At 42.7% G+C, this 21,953-nt stretch overlaps 1 protein-coding gene across 1 annotated transcript in view; it reads left to right on the top strand.

Annotated features, from left to right (window-relative positions):
• The window catches only part of LOC115477492 (inverted formin-2-like), a 50,930-nt gene extending 31,115 nt beyond the window's left edge, over positions 1-19,815 (top strand). The window contains 3 exon segments of the mRNA XM_030214403.1: positions 2,791-3,540; positions 8,790-8,849; positions 15,718-19,815. Of these exon segments, the coding sequence (XP_030070263.1) occupies positions 2,791-3,540; positions 8,790-8,842 (803 nt within the window). The 3' untranslated portion in view covers positions 8,843-8,849; positions 15,718-19,815.
• The last annotated feature ends 2,138 nt before the right edge of the window (positions 19,816-21,953 follow it).

Below are 21,953 nucleotides of genomic sequence, written 5' to 3'. Positions count from 1 at the left end.
TTTTTTTTGTGGTGGTGATAGTTTTGAATTTTTCTGATACCTGTAGATCAGTTGTGTATTGGTATTTATTTATTTGTTACATTTGTACCCCGCGCTTTCCCACTCATGGCAGGCTCAATGCGGCTTACATGAGGCAACGGAGGGTTAAGTGACTTGCCCAGAGTCACAAGGAGCTGCCTGTGCCGGGAATTGAACTCAGTTCCTCAGTTCCCCAGGACCAAAGTCCACCGCCCTAACCACTAGGCCACTCCTCCACTCCAAGGTAACAGATAAAACTCTGTCTTGTTGGCAATATGGAGAAATTTACCCCTTATATGATAATTTCCTTTCTGTGAGTTCTGCTGGGCCAGTTCAGACTGATGGATTATGTTCCCCTATCAGCAGATGGAGGCAGGGCTGCCGAGAGGGGGGAATGGGGGGGGGGGCAAAATTTCCCGGACCTGGCCTCCAAGGGGGGGGGGGGGGCCCGGCGCAGGCAAGCTTCTTCCTGCCTGCTTCCGGGATGGGTCTGTCTTCGAAAGAGGTTGATTTCTCTCCTGCCCAGTACCCAGATGATCGTATTAACGCGATATTGCATTAATGCAATCATCCAGGTCCTGGGCAGTGCGTGCAGCAGGAGAGGACAGTGGCAGTCGATAATGGGGCAGGCTGTGCAAGATGGTGCAGCAGTGGTCCGAGTGGGGGGGCGGTGCGGCGGTGGCAGTGACAGCCCAAGTGGGGGTGGGGGGAAGGGTGCAGTGGTTCGATCCTGCCCCAGGCCCGGCTGGGTTTCTCGGCAGCCCTGGATGGAGGTAGAGACTTGAAAATGTCTATGACGTCATGAGTGTAACAGCCAAGGAATGCAGCCAGGAATATTCCCAGTATTTCTCTGCCTCCAGCACAGATGGTGCAGGTTGCAATAGGGAGGGGCCATTATTCCATTTATTTCATGGACTGGTCTAGTTTTTATTTTTCAGCACAGAAATTATATGCTTTTGAACTTTATTTTACACATTCTTAGGTCTGATTTACATATGTATAGCAACACTGCTCTATAGTGGATGAATTACTGAGTTTAGAAAGAGAAAGCCAGTCATCTAATATCACAGCAAGTGGGTAAATCATAGCCCTCATTTTATAAACTGTGTGCACATTTACAGAATACCCACTTACGCATGTGACTTAACTAGTTAATATGCCCTTAATTGGTGCTTAACTGGTGTTAACTACCACTAATTGACAATAGTATTTATACATGTAAGTGCGTTAGGTACCTATTCTATAAATTCAACATGTAACTTCTATAGCGTGCTTCTGAAAAGAGGGTGTTGATGTGGGCAGGGTATGAGCAGGTCATGGGTGTTCTGACTATGTTGCTGCGTACTTTATAGATTTCTATCACTTATGCGCACAACTGCCACATTTAGGTGTGAATGTGTAAGTGGCATGTGATTGCCAACTTATGCTAGTATTCAATAATGGCTTATGCGTGCAAATGTACTATTATATACTGGCTTAGTGTGCAATTCTTCAGCACCTAACTTTGAATGTCCTTTGTAGAATTTTCTCCCCAACAAGAATTGTCTGTGATGCTAGGAAAATGGTTACATACTAGACCTGATGAATTTTGAACACTGTAGGCTTTAACTTCCAAGAATATTGGAGCAGCTGGCAGAGAACCAGAGAGCTAAGGTTCCGATTCTGCTTATGACCTTGGGCAAGTCACTTCATTGCTTCCCCTTCAATTACCTTAGATACAGATTTAAATTGTAAGCCCTCTGGGGACGGGGAAACATCTGCTATGGCTGAATGTAACTCACATGGAGCTATCACTGAAAAGGGGTGAGCTTAGCTAACCCCCCAAATTTAAAGAAATTTTGAAAGTACATTTTGAAAAGCCCTCCTAACATTCATCTATACAGCAGATATGATTTATTTCTCTTGTATTTTGTAACACATGCAAAGGGCAATTATTTAATCTAGACACTCACATTTATGTGCCCCTTGTATGTGCAAATATCTAGAATACATCACGTATCCACATAAGTGCTAGCAGGTCACTTGGGGCCCCTTTTACACACGCGTCAAGACCCCTTTTACCGCAGCTGGTAAAAGGGAAGTCTGGCCTTCCTGCAGGAAATGACTGTGCGGCAAGTAAAGCACTTGCCACGCAGCCATTTCGGAGAGGGGACCCTTACCGCCGCCCATTGAGATGGTGGTAAGGGCTCCCACGTTAACCCGGTGGTAACTGGGCAGCGCGTGGCACTGCCCGATTACTGCCAGGTGCACTCCATGGCTACAAAAATTAAAAAATTTGTAGCGCCGGGCTGCTGCAGTAGCCCGGCGGTACTTCCTGTATAGCGAGCAGTAAGACCGCGTTGGGCTTACTGCCACTTAGTAAAAGGAGCCCTTGAGTACTAGTCCACAAATACCCACTTTACTTACATAGCATGCATTTTTTTGCACTGGGGATCAGCATGGGCGGGACTCGGGCAGGGCTCCCACTTACGCACGTAACTTACAGCGTATGGTAAGTTGTGTGCATCCCTGCTGCATTTATGTTCTCACATTTATGTCAGGTCTTTGGTTGGTGTAGCTGCAGGCACCTAAATGTCAGGCACACCACCACCAGGTTATGTTAGTATTATATAATGAAATCTGGGCGCCCAACAGTCTTCTACCGCACATTCTTGGGACACCTAGATTGAGGCTTCTACTGTTACAAGTGTCCCTACACTGTGCTTTATGGCTCATAGCTAATGTCCCATTCAGTACTGATCATGGTATTTGGTCCTTTTTTTTTTTTTTAAGGAAAAATGGACCACTCTGCAGAGGAAGAAATGAAAGGAGGGTCATCCCTGGCGAATATGACACAACCCCAAATCGCTGAGGGAGCTGAAGCTGCTATAACAAAGGTTCCTGGTGTTGAAGACAGCATGCAGCAGTCTCCTGGAAAATCAGCAGCTGGTGAAGAAAGTTTTCAGGACCAGCCATGCGCCAATAAACATTCCTTACAACCGTGTGACAATGAGGGCCTTCAACAAGGGACCAGTGTGGATGGAGTCCAACCCACAGAGACCTGTAGCACACACAGCCCTGAGGAAAACACTCAGAGCATTTCCCCTAGCTCTAATCAAAGTGAAAATGGATCCTCTCTAAGGGAGAACTCAGGCACTGGCATGGTTTTAATCGAAGAGAGTAGTACAAACCGCGTGGAAGAAAGTGAACACCTTCAACAAAAAGCTCTTGTAGAAGATGACAAAAGATCATTGCAGCCTGAATGTAAAGCAGAAGAAAAGAAAGGCCAAGGAGAACCTGCAACGGAAAGTCTCGGAGGTGTCCTAGAGATGGGCACTGAAAGAAATTCGGATGAGAAAGAAAACCATGACCTTAGTAATCAGTCAGTCTTAGACATATCCATTGAAAGATCTGCTGGTGAAGAGGTGACAGACTCCGCAGGTCTTGCAGCTGTGCCCCAAGTGCAAGAAGATTCCGAGAAGTTAGTCAAAAGAGGCTCAGGAAGAAACAAAAGCAAAAAGAGACACAGCAAAAGTGAAGAAGGTAATTCTTTTACACCTGCAACTCACTTTTCTGTCTTCACTTTGCTTTTGGTCTTGATAGGGTTGTGCTTTGCCTTTCTTGCTCTGTATGTCTGCTTTCTAGAATTACAGTGTTTGATTCTTCAGTATTTTAGCCTGTTGGATGAATAAAATGGATTTTAAGACCAAAATGCTGGTTAGAAGTGGATGCATTTATTTGTGGGGACAAAGAGCAGCAAGGACGGTAAGCAATCTGAATGTTCATGGATGCAGTAAAGCATTCCACATTTCAGTATCCAACCATACAACATAGCTGGAAATATATTACAAACAACTATGAAGTAACCAGGCTTTATTCTAGGCATCGTATAAAAACCTGTCAGTAATCTATCTAATAGGATATTTCTCTCAAACATTATTAGATTCAGTGGGATATTACACACTTTGGGGGTCATTAATTATAAAATGGAGCCTATTTGATAAAGCAGCATAGGTACTGATGTTGCTTTCCAAAATAGGGTCCCAAATCCAACTCCATTGGTGATAAAATATGGACATGCAGATTTACACTTCTCCAAAGTGTAAAGTTATGCATTCATTCTACATGTGGAAAATTCAGTAATATAGAAAACCCCCAACAAAACTAAATCAAAATGCACTAAACACAAAAATACTCTCATTATACTTCTAGAAAAAGACGGATATCAGAGAGATAAACATAACAACAACAATAAATGTTTTGATAGTTGAGTTCTCAGTGTAGAGATTCCAACTGAGATAAAGAGACAATGCTCTTCTCAGATGCACAGCCGTATGAGATAATATTCACTACCACAGCTGAAACCATCATCGGACACAACTGTGTGCTTTAATAGTGAAAGTGCACCAAAATAAAAGTGCAGTAACAATGATGGCTAAAGTTAACAAATCTCTCTGAAATCTTGTCAATATGAATTAAATGCCAAGTCTCTGTATGCTGTGACCATGCTAGTTCATGATAATAGACAATGTTCATTGATCAGCCAGTCAAACTTTACAAAACACTTTTGTAAAGTTTGACTGGCTGATCAATGAAAACTTATCTTGGCGATAATGCAAGTCCACAAACGGGTTCTACAGAGCTCCGTTTCAGAAGCCTCGCCTTCACCAGGAACTCCTGGATTGAACTTTCAGATCAGAATGTCTGTACATGGAACACACTGCTCTTCAAGAAGAAACAATAACAGTGAAATACAGCGAAGATGACAATGAAATCACAAGCAGTCATTTTGGTGCTGATTCAACTTTAATCCAAACAAGACACAACTCGACACGGGCCTGTGTTTCGACCACCTGGCCTGCTTCAGGAGTCCAATCTTGTAAAAGATGTTGTACACAGATCACTACACACTAAAAGGCGGTATCGGACAAAAGATGTCAACAAGAGTATGGCTATCACTCATGCTTCTACTAGCGCTCTACAAACTCTGGACCTGCTGTTTCATTGAAGCACAAGTGACAGCTGTGCTCTTGTCGACATCTTTTGTCTAATACTGCCTTTGGTGTGTAGTGATTCGTGTATAACATCTTTTACAAGATTGGACTCCTGAGGCAGGCCAGGTGGTCGAAACATAGGCCCGTGTCGAGTTGTGTCTTGTTTGGATTAAAGTTGAATCAGCACCAAAATGACTGCTTGTGATTTCATTGTCATCTTCGCTGTATTTCACTGTTATTGTTTCTTCTTGAAGAGCAGTGTGTTTCCATGTACAGACATTCTGATCTGAAAGTTCAATCCAGGAGTTCCTGGTGAAGGCGAGGCTTCTGAAACGGAGCTCTGTAGAACCCGTTTGTGGACTTGCATTATCGCCAAGATAAGTTTTCATTGATCAGCCAGTCAAACTTTACAAAAGTGTTTTGTAAAGTTTGACTGGCTGATCAATGAACATTGTCTATTATCATGAACTAGCATGGTCACAGCGTACAGAGACTTGGCAATTAATTCATATTGACAAGATTTCAGAGAGATTTGTTAACTTTAGCCATCATTGTTACTGCACTTTTATTTTGGTGCACTTTCACTATTAAAGCACACAGTTGTGTCCGATGATGGTTTCAGCTATGGTAGTGAATATTATCTCATACGGCTGTGCATCTGAGAAGAGCATTGTCTCTTTATCTCAGTTGGAATCTCTACACTGAGGACTCAACTATCAAAACATTTATTGTTGTTATTATGTTTATCTCTCTGATATCCGTCTTTTTCTAGGAGTATAATGAGAGTATTTTTGTGTTTAGTGCATTTTGATTTACTTTTGTTGGGGTTTTTCTATATTACTGAATTTTCCACATGTAGAATGCATGCATAACTTTACACTTTGGCCCATGTCGAGTCATGTCTTGTTTGGATTAAAGATCAATCACTACTACTACTATTTATCAGTTTTATAGCACTACTAAACGTATGCAGCGTTGTACACTTGAACATGAAGAGATGTCCCTGCTTGACAGAGCTTACAATCTATTCAGGACAGATAAACAGGACAAATAAGAGATAAGGGAATTACTAAGGTGGGAATGATAAAACAGACATGGGTACTGTACAGGTGAATAGGGGTTAGGAGTTAAAAGCAGCATCAAAAAGGTGGGCTTTCAGCCGAGATTTGAAGACGGCCAGAGATGGGGCTTGACATACTGGCTCAGGAAGTCTATTCCATGTTTACGGCGCAGCAAAATAAAAGAAAGAGAATCTGGAGTTGGCAGTGGAGCAAAAGGGTACAAATAAGAGAGATTTACCCAATGAACAGAGTTCCTGGGGAGGAGTGAAGGGAGAGATAAGAGCGGAGAGGTACTGAGGAGCTACAGAGTGAATGCACTTGTAAGCCAATAAGAGGAGTTTGAACTGTATGCGGAAACGGATAGGGAGCCAATGAAGTGACTTGAGGAGAGGGCTAATATGAGCATAGCAACACTGGCGGAATATAAGTTGTGCAGCAGAATTTTGAACAGATTGAAAGGGAGAGAAATGGCTTAGTGGGAGACCTGTGAGAAGCAAGTTGTAGTAGGCTAAGCGAGAGGTGAGAAGAGTGTGGATAAGGGTTCTGGTAGTGTGCTCAGAAAGGAAAGGACGAATTTTGCTGATAATATAGAGAAAGAAATGACAGGTTTTAGCAGTCTGTTGGATATGTGCAGAGAAAGAGAGAGAGGATTCAAAGAGAACCCCAAGGTTACGAGCTGATGAGACAGGGAGGGACTGCTTGTGATTTCATTGTCATCTTCGCTGTGTTTGACTGTTATTTATGTATAAATGTGAACACCACGGGGTGTTTGTAAATGCCTTGCCTAGCCCAGCCAAAGAGTATGAATGCACGCTTCCCCTCACTTGGCTTCTGGATTTCTACAGCCCTAATCATGTTGAGGATTATGCCTGCTTGCATTCATAACAGTATGTGAAATGTTTTGACAACTTCTAAAAAAAAAAAAAAAAGAAAAGCATAAAAAAAATCCTCCCAAAAAGGTAGAGCTGGGAAACTACAATATTACATTGTATTAAGAAGTGCATATAAGAAAAGAGGTCCCCAAGATGCATTCAGAAACACTTAAACACAGAATTTTCCATAAAAATGACCAGATTTAAGAGGTGCAAAATGTTTCAATTGGCTATTGTTGTAGCAGACTTGTGACATGCCCATTACATTAACCCTTCCATCCATAATAATAAAAAGTTATTTTTTTACACTGTCTACTTTGCCGAGATGTTCCTTATGTAACTGCTCAATATTAATACTTTTAATTTAAAAAAGAATAACATTTTCAAATATATATAGCAAAGTTGTTGTTTTTTCCCTATGATTCACTTTTGCCATGCTCTCCTATTGATTTTCCTATGCAGAATGAGGGCAGCATATCCTGAAGAGAGAGTTGTTAAATAGTTACCCATAAGGCAGATATGTAAAAAAAAAAAAAGATTTCCCCTTCTGCCATGTGTTTCTGACCCTTCCATTCCAATAATTGTGCAGTTGATGGAAATTAGCAGTTGAGTCACTTTCCTCGTAGCGTGTAACATGAAACTGTGTAAGACAATATCAGGCATATTTTCAAAGCTCTTAGACTTACAATGTTCCATAAGTTAGTATGGGGCTCATTTTCAGAGCACTTAGACATACAGTTCCGTAGGTCACTACATAATTTTGTAACTCTAAGGGCAAGATGCACTAAACTAAACGAGCCTTTAACGAACAAGTTTTAAACCGTGGCATGCACTAAAGGCCATTTTCCAACGACGGTAGCAGCTAACGAAAACGGAATGCAGATGAGGAAATTGTGCAGAAGCCCTATTGTAATGAGATGCACTAACCTTTTCTGATTGCCTTAATGGTGGAAATCACCAGAAAATTTAATGAGAGGTTGTACCTCTCGTTGGGGCTGCGCTAGATCGAAAAATTGTCAAAAACGTATGTCATATACGCCGCCCACCTCCCCATTTTTCAATCAGCTGATATCGGAGAGTGCAGTTGAAAGCGTCCATCAGAAAAATAGCCTTCCATTTTGGCCAGGTTTTCAATCAGCTGATATCGGAGAGTGCAGTTGGAAAGCATGCATCACAAAAATAGCCTTCCATTTTGGCCGAAAATAGCCTTCCATTTGGCCAAATAATAAAAACTTCCTTTTTGGCCGTGCTTCACTCAGCTGAGAGACCTGGAAGTCTCTGAGCCAATCTGTGATTGGCTCAGAGACTTCCAGATCTCTTAGCTGACTGTGAAGCATGGCCAAAAAAGACATTTTTATTATTTGGGTGTGAATAATGGCCAAAATGGAAGGCTATTTTTGTGATGCACGCTTTCAACTGCACTCTCCGATATCAGCTGATTGAGAAACGGGGGTGAGTGGCGCGGTGTCTTCGGGCAAGGTGATATCATAGGTTTGGCGATTGTGCGCATGCGTTTCCTATACCACTGGCGGAGATTACACCAGATTAACGATACTTTCATGCATCCGACGTTTGAATACGGCGCCGAACATGTGCGTCTTTTATTTTTAGTGCATCCTTCGTTTTTTTTCTAAAATGGTAATGACTTTTACGTTTTCGGTTGTTTTATGTTTTGTTGATGCATCTTGCCCTAAGTGCTTTGAAAATACGCCTCGTCACATAACTTTGTAAGTGCTTTGAAAATGAGCCCCATGGTACCCTATGGAACTTTATAAGTCTAAGTGCTTTGAAAATGAGCCTCTACGTTACATTTGTACTACCCACCACAAGCTGTATTACAGTTTCTTTTTTTCATTCAACAACAGCTGTTGCGATTGATACTGGAGGTAATAGACCAAAATGGTGTGTGATACAGTGAGGTACAGGTATGTAAGTATAGAGAGACGCTTTGTGTGAACTAATTACAGCCTCTGGGACTTTAACTGCACTAAACGACATTGTCCAGAATTTGATCGCTGAAACTAATCCTGTGTTTCAATATCTAACAATAACAAATGTTGTATTCTGGTGTGTGGTTGAGGTTTCTGCGCCGTCCCAGTTGTGCCTCCTGGAACAATATCAGCTAACCTCCTTGCTCTTTTTCTTGCCTTTAAAATTAAAACCAGTCTGGTGGAAGTTCTCACTGCCTTTTAAAAGTGGCATCTCGAGTGACGGCTACTGTTTGTTTCCTCTGCAAAGGGGAATACAAAAACATACATGCAAAAATTCTCTCTTTTTCCATCTTTGAAGTTTTCTTCTTAAGTAGCTTCTGCCAACCAGCTTTTGGTTTTCTGCTTTACTTTCTCGCTCTCGCTGGATCTGGGTTTTGTTTTTAGGCTGCTATGTGGGGCAAATACAGGGATTCATAGTGGCACATAGAATTTGAAACAGTATTCCTCAACATTCTTCACAAGAAGATATTTAGGGGGCCGTTTTAGTACGGCACGCCGAAAAAATGGACTGTGCTGGTGTAGGCACATGTTTTGGATGCTTGCAGGTCCATTTTTCAGTGCACCTGCAAAAAAGGCCTATTTTTTTCGTGGCCAAAAAAATGGATGTGCAGCAAAATTAAAACTGGTGCAGGTCCATTTTCAGCATGAGACCTTACCACTACCCATTGACTTAGCAGTAAGGTCTCGCAAGTTAACCAGGCGGTAATCGTCAGCGTACGTACACTGCCAATTACCGCCAGGTAAGCACCACGCTATACAAAATTTCTACCACGTGTTTTGGACATGCGTCAAAAATGGAATTACCGCCCGGGGCACATGGTAGCCGGGCACTAGTTCCAATTTGACATGCGTTGTATGCGCATAGGCGCCTATGCACCTTCGTAAAAGAGCCCCTTAGTTACATTTTATTTTAATGGAAACTTTGGAATATGCTTCCTATATCCTAAGAAGTGCCTTGCTTTTGAAAGAGTGTGAAGAATTCTTGAGCTCCGGAGGTTCCTCTTTGTTTCCATCTTCAAAGACAGACAGTCTTAATGAGTTCACGATACATCACTTTGTATGTAAGGCTTAGCTACATGCTATGAATACATTTTAAACTTGCCTACATGCTATGAATATATTTTAAAACATTAAATGTAAATGCTACCTGTGCAGGGCAGAGGAGCACAACCATTTATTTATTTAGATTTTGCTCACACCTTTTTCAGTAGTAGCTCAAGGTGAGTCACGTTGAGGTACACTGGATATTTCTCTGTCCCAGGAGGGCTCACAATCTAAGTTTGTACCTGAGGCAATGGAGGGTTAAGTGTCTTGCCCAAGATCACAAGGATCAGCAGTGGGATTTGAACCTGCCACCTCTGGATTGCAAGACTGGTGCTCTAACCACTAGGCCACTCCTCCAGATTTGCAGATATGCCTGGTTTTCTGATATGAACTATGAATATTCATCAGGCATATCTGTTTACCTGTGAGCTGAGAACCAGATTAATTTGCACAGCTTGGTTACAGAAACCCAAGCCTGCAGGGCTGGTGCAAGAGTATTGGGCAACCTAGGCAAAATTTCATCCTTACATTCCTCCCCCCCCCCCCCCGCCCACTTGGCTCCCCCCTCCAAGATTTTTTGATGATTAAACTCTACAATCATAGTCGCACTACAACAATTCTATAAAAACACATAATTGAATATCATGTTTTTAAATATTAAACTATGTTTGCAGGTACAGGTAAGCATTGAAGCTTCTTTGAGCTTGGTGGCTGTCAGAATTTACTGTTGTGATTTGACTTTAGCTGCTTTTTGCTGTGCCCCCTCCCCCTCCAACTCTGTCACCGTAGATGACTGTCTAGTCTTGCCTAGTGTTTAGGCCGGTCCTGCAAACTTGTTTCTGGCCCTCCAGTAAGCAAAGTCCCAGTGGCGTAGGAATGTGGGGCAGTCCGCCCCGGGTGCACGCCGCTGGGGGGGGCTGTCGGCTCCGCTGGTTCCCTGCTCCCTCTGCCCCAGAACAGGTTACTTCCTGTTCCGGGGCAGAGAGAGCAGGGGACCAGCGGAGCCGACGCAGCTCCCAGCGACTTGCACTCGGGGGCGGATCGGCCCTCTCGCTCGCCCGCCCGCCCCTTACTTGAAAGAATGCGCTCCGGGGGGGAGGGGGGGCGCCGAAGGGGGGGGCGCCGTGCTACACCCGGGGGGGTGCACACCGGCGAACCGCCTCGGGTGTCAGCCGCCCTCGCTACGGCACTGCAAAGTCCTGCAGTTATGATTTAAGGTTTCAGAAAAGCTCACCTTGGGGCAATTTGTGAATAGCAACCATAACAACTTTTTTGTGGGAGGAATGAGAAGTAAAATGTGGTACTGGGCAATGTGCCTCGTCAACACAAGGATAGAGAAAGATCAATCCAGAAATGGCCATCTGTATGCAGCTCTGAAGACTCCTAAACCAAGACGCACATTACTTTTCTGATGGCTTTGTGATTCCGTATGTTGAACAGACCTTTCTAAAAAAGGTTTTCTCTTACATATAACGGGATGAATTCTATATATGGCACCTAAAAAATTGGCGCGGTTTACAGAATGCACCTAACCCCGTGACTAAAATTTAGGTGCGGCCATTTACACTAAAAACTTGATGTAAATAACCGTGCTTAACTTAGGCGCAGATTGGGCGTATTCTGTATCAGTGCACAAACGTTTTAGGAACATCTATGACCCTCCCATGGCCACGCCCCCTTTTGAGATCCACCTGGTAGAATTTACATACACCACTTTACAGAATATGCTTAGCAAGTTGTGCGCATAAATTCTAATTAGTGTTGATAATTGCTTGTTAGTGGCCAATTATCAGCATCAATTGGCATGTTAATTAAGTTCCATGGCCAATTTGGCAGCATGGCCAAAATTGTGTGCCTAACTTTAGTTGCCATATGTAGAATCCAGGGGAAAGTGAGTGGAATTGGCCAATGCTGCTACTTCCATAGATGTCAGCTTCTCAAAATGATTTGGGGTGCTGAATACAACACAAATTTCCCTTCCTGGAACCATTGAAGAAGGTTACTCAATATTGGGGTAGAGCTGTCACCTATAACTCCTTTGCTTTCTTACTCACTTTCGGTCTGCGGTGTCCTTGATTGAAGTTTAACATACTGGTCTTTATGTCTGGATATAATATTTTTAAAATGTGCTTGTCGGCTTAAGGTATTGATGAATAGCAACAGTTGTATAAGGGCAAATGTTTTTGTGCTGAGCAACTAAAATCTACTTCATATCAAAAGTATTGGGGATGTGCAGGAGGAGGAGCCACCATAGACACTTCCTTAATGTTCTGTACCACGAGTACAGATGCACTCATAAACAACACACTGAGGGGCCGATGCACAAAAGGTCCCAGAAAGAACCGCTAGCTATTTCCAACTCAGTAAAAATTACCGAGGTAGAAATAGCGAGCGATTCTCAAACGAAATCGCATGCAAATGAGCTGCTCGCAAAATCAGTGAGCAGCTCGTAGGGAAAAAGCCAGTCACTAAGCTGCACATGCACAGAACAATCACTAAGCATGGCTGCTTTGCACATGCTCAGTGTGCTACCCACGGATTTCATACACGCATACAAGCTGTGTGTTTGAAAGTTGTGGGTGGCTTTTTTTTTTCAATTTTTTTTTGATCGCTGCCACAGCTCCCCAGTGTCTCCCAAGAGTTTGAGACCTCCAATCTCCTGCCGCCATCACCACCAAGAAAGAAAAAGGAAAGATCCTGCAACATTCCCCCTTCCCCAGAGCAATATCTGGTCCTTTCCCCACCCCTCCCGTGCAAATTTCACCTCCCCAGGGGCTGCGAGGGAAAGAGCTGCTTCGTAGAGCCGAGACTCTGCCACCACCAGGAAAGAGGGCATGAGGGAAGCAGTGGCACTGACTTCCTCCCACACTTCAGCACTGCGGTCTCTGCACTCTGATCTCCAGGCTGTGGGCATGTCTTGTCTTTCCCCGGGTCCTTCTCTTCCCTGTCCTTGGTCTCCCCCCCCCCCCCCCCCCCCCCCGATACACATGAAGCTGCCCCCCAGCCCTCCAGAGGAAGAGATGGAGCCGCAATTGAAGGAGAAGTATGAAGTGGGCAGGAACGGACCAGCGGCTGAGCTGTGGAGTTTTCAGAGGCATGCAGGATCTCTGAGCCCAGAGGGATGCAGTTATTTTTATTGACTAAAATCACCAAATAACTTTTAGTTATAATTTGTTTTTAAATTCAGTTTGGGTGAATTGTGCTTTTTTCTGTAGCAACATAGTAAAATAACTTCTGATGGCATATGTTTAAAATCCAGCAGTGTGTGTGAGAGAGAGAGAGAAATTGTGGGTGGGGGGGAGGGAGAAGTTCCACCATCTCCTGCTTCTGCCTCTCCCTGCTCAATTGGAACCAGGCTGGAAATGGTGTCCTTAGCTTTCATTCCCACTGCCTGGGAATTTTTCCCTTGTTTCATATCCCTTCTCTGCTCTCCCAGTCTCTTGGTTAGGCCATTAGATCAACAAGAAAGGCCAGTGCAAGAGTGTTAGATGCCCTTCAACTTTGCAACCCCCAACCCAAGAGCCATGGCCACCAGAGATCCTGCTAATTAAACTAGTCATGATCACGGTAACACCACTCCACCAGAACAATACTTTACAAATGCAAAATTGGGCTTTTTGAAAATTGCCCACCCTCCTTGCATGCCTTGACAGCTCTTATGGGATGATATTCAGCGCTGCTTAATCAGCCAGGAATATTCAATGTGGTTATCTCCACTGAATAGCGCATAGTGCGGCATAACCATGAATATTCAGTGCTTCGCCTGCAAAGTTTAGCAGCCAAAACAGACCACCTAAATAGTTGTCCTATCTTTGCCCGCTATAAACTTAACTGGCCAGCGCTGAATATTAACTTGACCGGTTAAGTTTAAAGTGACCCAAAAAAAAAACAGATATTCAAGTTCAGGTCCTAGAAATGGCCCAGCACTGAATATCCAGGCTCACCACCTAACGCGGGACTTAGCTGGCCTGCTTCCCGTGGGCTGAATATCAGCCTGTTAGAGTTTGTGGCCATCTGGACCTATTTTTGACCGCAGCTGCTCGTTGCAACCCCCCCCCCCCCCCCCAGAGGCTGCTGCATAGGTGACTGCTTAGTTTGCCTAGTGTTAAACTGGTCCTGTTGATGGGCCTGGGCTGGAGGATACTGGGTCTGGCTGTCTCCAGAATCTGGTCACTATGAGCCTCTAATCAGTCATCTATCAGTTATTCAATGGCCACAACTTTCCTTCCTCCCAGGAAGGCTAAGAATGCTACCTCCATGGCATCTCTAGCCCAGGTCAACCTGCGGGTGATCTGGCAACTGAAATAGGAACTTTCCACATGAAAGTGTACAGTTGTAACCATCTCAGACAGCCACATAGGATGACCCTGAATTGTTTCAATTCCATAGATCTTCAGACAAGACAATTCAGACTGTGAAATTCAGAGGTGGGCATAAAAGTATACTCAAGACAGGATGGGCCTGATATTCAGCCGGTGGCAGTGAGTGTTTTGCTCACCACCAACAGTTATTCCAGGATATTCAAAGCCAGGTCCTGTCCGGGCTTTAGCTTTGAATATCCAGTTATTTTGGGGCCGGCTAACGTACAGCTGCTTATGTCAATGGAGTAGCACAAAAAAACAGGACAGACTTTTTTGAGGTCCCTTAAACCTGGCCATTTAAGGGCTGAATATCAGCACTTAAGAGGACGTGTGCTGACTCTGCCTCTGGAATGCTCCCAACATAGCCGGCTTTGAGTTAGGAGCTAACCGTGAATTTCAGCAGCACTTAACCGGTTAAGTGCCACTGAAATTTAGTGGCTAGCCCAACCAAGTGATTTAACTGGTCAACGGTCAGCTAAATTGCTTTGAATGTTGGATGAAATGTTCCTAGGATGGAACCTCGCATCCACCATACTTGCCCCAGTATCTATGATGAAGTAAGTCACAAGCTGGATTTTGTGAGCATTTCATTCACTTCTGCAGCTGAGGCATTGTGCTGAATAAATGAAATGCTCACAAAATTCAGCTTGTGAATAAACCAATGCACTTTTCATTTTAGGAGAAGGGTGAATATTATTACTGATAAGCACTGACAGCCCATACCAGGGCTTCTCTTGGGGACCCTCCAGCCAGTAAAGTTTTCAGGACATCCATATGCGTGACAAATTACCACGTTTCGAGTTTCCATTGTATGCATATTTATCTGCTGTAGACTCCTTGTGAATAGCCTGAAAATTCACCGGCTTTGGGGGAGCCCGGGACAGGTTTGGGAAACCTAATGCCATAAGTTGAAGCACATATTTTGAGAATTGCTAAAGAAAAAGCTAGTGCAGATGAGAATATGGGTCCAGTGAGTGCTGGAAGCTTGAGGGCATTTCATGAAAAGACCCAGACTGTATGAAAAAGAATAATCTTGCATACATCCCTGGATAAAAAATGGAATTTATTGCCAGGGTTGGAGAGGAGCCAGCAATGAATATAATTGAGTTTTATATAATTATTCAAATATATTGGTGTTAGCCAAATACAGAGCCTTGACAGTGATGAAAAACCCTCTTGTGGCACCATGCAAGGGTCAGGCAAGGCCTGGATCTGAGGAACAAATTCCCAAAGCTACTCTCTTGAATACTGAGATCTCTGGCTCTCCATTAGGTCCAGGCCAGGTTTTCCTGCAGGCACATGTATGTACCAGTTTCTTAATGAAGCGTCTTTTAGAGGCAGCTGAACAGAGAGCTTTTCCTCTTTCTCATTTTGTTTTGTATCATTGTTTTCTACAGGTATGGCGAGAACGAAAATCAAGTAACAAAGATTCAGTTAAATACTTGGTTGGCTGGCACTGATTTTACTATGACGGTCTAAGATGCAGTCCAAAACTAAGGCTTCAGCAGGAAACGGCTTTGAGACACTCTTGCTGACACAGACCTCCTGTAAATGCGTTTTGAACTAATGGTGAAAGATTTATGGCCACCATTGCACTGACTAATGATTGGATTACTCTGATGCTTGTGTCATTACCGTGTAGCTGTGCTGTACTCCTAACTGAACCAGAAGCAATTGGAATGGCCTTACAGTATGAAAAAAAAAAAAGGAGGTAGCAGGAATCCCAGAACAGTATGATTTTGATTTTAGGGGGGGAAATGCCTTTTAAAAATGTATTACTTATTTTTGATGTTTTAAGAACTTTACGTATGTGGCGTAAGAGACTCCAGGGTGTATGGAATATACAATGCTCCCCTTTGCTAGCACGAATGAGTGTGTTACATTTTAGAACTCGGATATATGGAAAGGGGATGGGATTTGATATACCACCTTTCTGTGGTTACAATCAAAAGCGGTTTACATATTGTGTACAGGTACAAATTTTGTACCTGGGGAGGGTTAAATGACTTGCCCAGTGTCATAAGGAATTATAATGGGAGTTCAACTCTGTTCCCCTCGTTCTCAGGCCACTGCACTAACCATTAGGTTGTTCGTTCCTCCGCTCCATCCATTGCTTTTGGTTGTGGAAGTACAGTGAGCCATCATGCTGGGTGAAGTGCTGTGCAACAGTTGTCCTTGAAAGACAACAAGAACTGAGGAGGCTCCCTGGGCAGGTAGAAAAGCTCTGGAATGCTTGCCGACAATGGTAACTGGTCACACATTGTTCAATGTATCTACCATTGAGTTCCAAAGCCTGAGAGTCTAAAGGCAGGCTGCTGTTGCTGGTGTTGCCTTCAAGCAGCAAGCCACAATCACCGCTTTCTACAGGGTAAATCTCTGGAACACATTTCCCATTCCCCACCTCCAGTTGATCGATTCCACTGCCAAGGACCTTAACTGCCTGTTACGCTGTACGTAGGTATCAAGTCCTACTGTGGAGTTACTTATGGAGTATACCTGGAGGGGGACATTGTATATTTCAGGCTGTTTGGACCTCACTACTGGGTGAAAGTATTACAGCGTGACCCACATTCCTGGCACAATGATATTACAGTACAAGTGTCCTTCCAAACATATATGAAAACTAGGGAACCCTTCAACACCTCATGGATCAAGACATTTTGGTGCTGTCTGGTAGTTAATTGCATTGAGCTCTGAACCTCTGCTCCAGGCGGGAAGTCTTTGGTCTTTTAAGGGACTTAGTAATACTGAATGCTGCAAACTCACTTAGTTGAGATAATTTTAAAACAAAACACTGCCTGTTCAAAAAGTTTGTTTTTCTTTTTTTACATCGACCTTACAGATTGACGTTGTAACTTGTATGGTATCATTGGTGCACAGGTTTGCACAAGGTAAGTATCCCTGCTCCATAGACCTTGCAGTGCAGTCTGTCTCATTCTCTGTTTCGTGGTAAAGTGGTGTAGTAGCTGTGTTAGTCCACTTTTAAAGGTAATAAATAGAAATAAATCAAAACATAGAAAAGAAAATAACATAATACTTTTCTGTTTCATGGAAAATCTGTTTCTTAAGCATTAAGTTCTTTCAGGATTTTAAGAATCGCCAAAGTCACAAAGCTTCCATTTCAGTTACCACACAAAATGACTATTCACTTAATTTTAGTAGTATAAAATAAAAATGGACTGGGAAAAAAAAATTATAATCTAGTATTCAGCCACAGATGGGGTGATGTACCATATCAAAACCACAAGAAAGGGACCCCGTTTCTTTGCAATACAATAAGCTGAAACACTAAGAAAATGCCCGGTCTATGAGTGGGCATTACAGTGGCAGATTGCATAGTTGAGGGAGGGAGACTGGCAGGCCAAATCTAATTTAAATAAAATACCAAGGGGCCCTTTTACTAAAGTGTGGTAAAATTTGCAGTTGCTACAACTTGACATGGGACTTTTCTGCACGGTAGCAACAACTTTAATGCAGTAACTGTTGGGGACGTTCACATTATCATACACTTACACCATTCTAAAGTCTATAACAGATTCAGCACGTAACTGAGCTGTTATAGAATACTAGCCTAGAGCCCAGTTTATGGCGCCTAACTTTTAGCGCCCTTTATTGAATTGATCATTATCCCCCTGATTCTATAAAGGTCACCAAAATTTGCGTGTGCAAATTTAAGCAAGGCCCCAATTTGCATAGGCAATAGAATAATGAGCCAATTAGTGCCAATAATTGGAGCATGGTTTTGAGTTACACACGTAATTACAGAATATGGGTGCTCCACATATAAATTTGGGTGTAGCATTTGCACCACAGTTTTGTTGGTCCAAAGGGCAGCACCTAAATTTACGTGTGACCTGTCCACTTAAGCATTACTTCTATAAACCGTGCCAAACTTTAGGGGGGTTTTTCAGCGCTAAATTTTTAGGCACCTAAGTGTCTTTTTTTAAACACAGTCTTCACCACTTTTAGTCTAGGATGCTTGATACTTTTGGAGGGGGCGTGTCATGGGCAAAAGGTGGGTGTTCCTTTGTTATCCGGCTAGTGCATTATTACCGTGTGCTAACTGGATAACGCAGAGTTAAAACAGGAACACTTTGCACCTCCCGTGTTAATTTTTAGCAGGTACCACGTACTAAAGGGAACATTAACGGACAACTTGCAATTAAAACTACAGAAAAAGACCTAAAATATGCCGCGTTCAATCAGGCTAAGCTCATGGGAAGGTCCCACAATATACTGCAGCTTAGTAAACTGACCCTGAGTGTTACTACAGCAAACTATGAAGGAACTTAACGAACACCAAATACCTTAATTATTAACACATACATTTATACATCCACTGTGGTCTTCATTTACTAAGCTGTATTAATGTGAGTTAATGCAGTTTTAACACATTAAGGGTCTCATTTCAAAGCATTTAGACTTACAGAGTTCCACAGATTACATAGTAACTTTGTAAGTGCTTTGAAAATGAGCCTCTACAAGCCCCATTATTCTCAGAGGGGCCAATTTACTAGCTATGCACATAACTCACACTGAGAAAGCATTAATGCAGCTTAGTAAGGGGACCTTTTACTAAGCAGCAGAGGGCACTAGCATGTGCCTACCACGCACCAAAAAACACTACCACGGGACATGCTGAGATGTCAAGCAGTAGTTCGCTGATCATCATGTGCCAATACTGAGCTAAAACATAGGTTTCATTTTTTTAGTATTTATGGGCAGAGCATAAGCATTTCCCTGCACTTATCGGTTAGCGTATGGGTATTGCCACACGCCAACCGATTAGTGCCGGATTAGCGTGGGAGCCCCTAGCACTTACTAAATAGATGGCGGTAAGGGCTCCCGCACTAATGGCCACACGCTAATTGGGAAATTAGCACGTGACCATTCAGGGGAAAAAATACAGCCATTTTACTACCACGTTAAATGTGGCCTCAGTGCACGGGAAAGCCATGTGCTAAAACTACCACAGGCCACTTTTTAGCACAGCTTAGTAAAAGGGCCCCTAAATGAAGGGACAGTCTTTGCTAATCAGTAATTTTTTTTTTAATTATTTGGAAATCTGCCATAAGTATTGTTATGATCGTACAGGATACAAAATCAAAATTCTTTGTATTTTCATTTTTTAATTGATATTTTTATTGATGTTAATTTTATAATCCAGGAATCTGCCAAACGATTTTATAATGATTCTTAATATCTCTCCATTTATGTTTGTATGTTTGGGGGTAAGAAGCATGGAAATAATGCAGATCATTCAGTTTCCTTTCATCCTGATCATATGCTTAATTGTCTTTCCAGTGTATTGTGTTCAGTCGTAATTCTTTTTTATCAAATAGTTTGCATATTCTACTTCATATCTCAATAATGTTTTATTGGACTCACTTTGTTTACGTCGGGCCGTGTTTACTAAGACGCTAGAGTTTTTAGCACGCGCCAAGAATTAGTGCATACTAACCGTGTAGATGTCTGTAATATTCTTATGGGCGTCTGCACGGTTAGCATGCACTAAAAACACCAGTGCACCTTATTAAACAGGGCCCTTTATTTATAAGAGCAATGTTTTTAAATAAACACTTGATAATTGTATACAGGAGCAGGTCGGATCAGTAACCTGTCTGCAGATATTAATAGGAGGGCAAACTGAAAGTATATCATTTAAAACTGGGGCTGGTTTAAAAAAAAAATTGTTCTCTAGAACAACTGGAACAGAGCCTTCCCAAATCAAGAGCTCTTTTTACAAAGTGTTGCAACTGATTAGCAGCGCTGAATGCAAAGAAGCTCATTCAATTCCCATGGGCTTCTTGGCATTCAGTGCAAGCAAATCAGTAGAACCACTTTGTAAAAGGAGCCCAAAATGTTTGCCGAATATTAACCAGTTTCCTTTATGCAGAAGAAATTGCATCATTGTGCAGGTTTCTAATGTGATCTTGCATGCTATTTATGAAATGTTATGCTGAAGTATATCATGTTTTGGAAATATACTCAATAAAAATGCTACATTTGCACTGTCATCAGAACATGCTAAGGCTTTAAATAGGAAACAATGTCTTAATTTACAAAAAAAAAAAAGCAAATAAAGATTTTATATTGAAAAATATAATTAAGAGAACTTGCTGTATTCTTTTGTTTTCAGGCACTTTTCCCCAGTCTAAATAGTACATTCACTTTCTGATTATCTTTGGGAACCTCAGGATAAACAAGTCAGGCTTTCGTGGAAGAGACACAGATTTGGGGGGCTCTATTTACCCAAGCAGTTTTCGGTCTTTTCTGTGCAAATAGCATCAGTCCTCTAGGTTTTCCCAAGTAGCTGCTGTTTTACTGAGGAGATATGGGCTATGGATGTGCTTGACAAATTCCCAGGTTCCTTGCAAAAGTGGCACATAGTAAGGCAGAGTGCTATATATGAGAAAGCTGCAGGGAATGCCTGCAGGTCAGATATTATGTCTTCACTACAGGTAATGGTGTATATAGCAAAGAGCTAAACCTGACCATCTTGAAATATGAAGTGGATAGAATGGAACAAAGCTTAGCTGTCAAAGGGCCCCTTTTACTTAGGCGCACTATGCCCTAACTTGGGCTTAGCATGCCGAAAAAGGCTTATCACAGGTTGCACTAAAGCATCTTGCAACAAGTTCCCTTTTGGCATACAGTAATTGCATGTTATTTTTTGAGGGGGGTGTGGCATGGGCATGGAAGCATTATCCAGCCAGCAAGTTCACATTACCGCATGCTAACTGGTTAATGTGGGGTTAACAGAGAAACAAATGAAGGCAGATAGACCATGTGGCCTATCCAATCTGCTCATCCATGCCATCTACCACCCCTTCCCTCTCCCATGGAGCTCTTATGTACTTGTCCCCAGCATTCTTGAATTCAGATGCTGTTTTCATCTCTACCACATCCTCCGAAAGGCCATTCCACGAATTCACTTTTTCCATGAAAAAGTATTTCCTCAGGTTATGTGCGAGTCTGTCCCCTTTCACCTACATCCTCTGCCACCCCCCCCCCCCCCCCCCCCATTCCAGAGCTTCCTTTCAACTGAAAGAGACTCATCTCCTGTGCATTTATACCACGGAGGTATTTAATCATCTCTATTATATCTCCCCTCTCCTGTCTTTTTTCCAAAGTATACATATTGAGATCTTTAAGTCTATCCCCAAATGCTTTATGATGAAGATCACTGACCATTTTAGTGACCAACTCCCTCCTGTTTATATATTTTGAAGGTGCAATCTTCAGAATTGTACATAATATTCTAAATTAGGTCTCACCAGAGTCTTATACAGGGGCATCATCACCTCTTTTTTCCTACTGGCCATTCCTCTCCCTACACACCCAAGCATCCTTCTAGCTTTTGCTGTCACCGTTTCTGTTTGGTCATCTTAAGATCATCACATACGATCACACCCAAGTCCTGCTCCTCTTTCATGCACAAAAGTTTTTCGCCCCCTACACTCTACCGTTTCCTCAGGTTTTTGCAGCCCAAATGCAAGACCCTGCACTTTTTAGCATTAAATCTTAGCTGCCAAATTCAGGACCATTCTTCAATTTTTGCTAGATCCTTCTTCATGTTACCCACAGATTCAAGGGTATCTACCCCACTGAAGATTTTGGTATTGTACACAAA

This window comes from Microcaecilia unicolor, chromosome 9 (genome assembly GCF_901765095.1).
Source record: "Microcaecilia unicolor chromosome 9, aMicUni1.1, whole genome shotgun sequence".
In the NCBI taxonomy this organism is placed as follows: Eukaryota; Metazoa; Chordata; class Amphibia; order Gymnophiona; family Siphonopidae; genus Microcaecilia; species Microcaecilia unicolor.
This window is presented reverse-complemented; position numbering and strand designations above follow the sequence as displayed.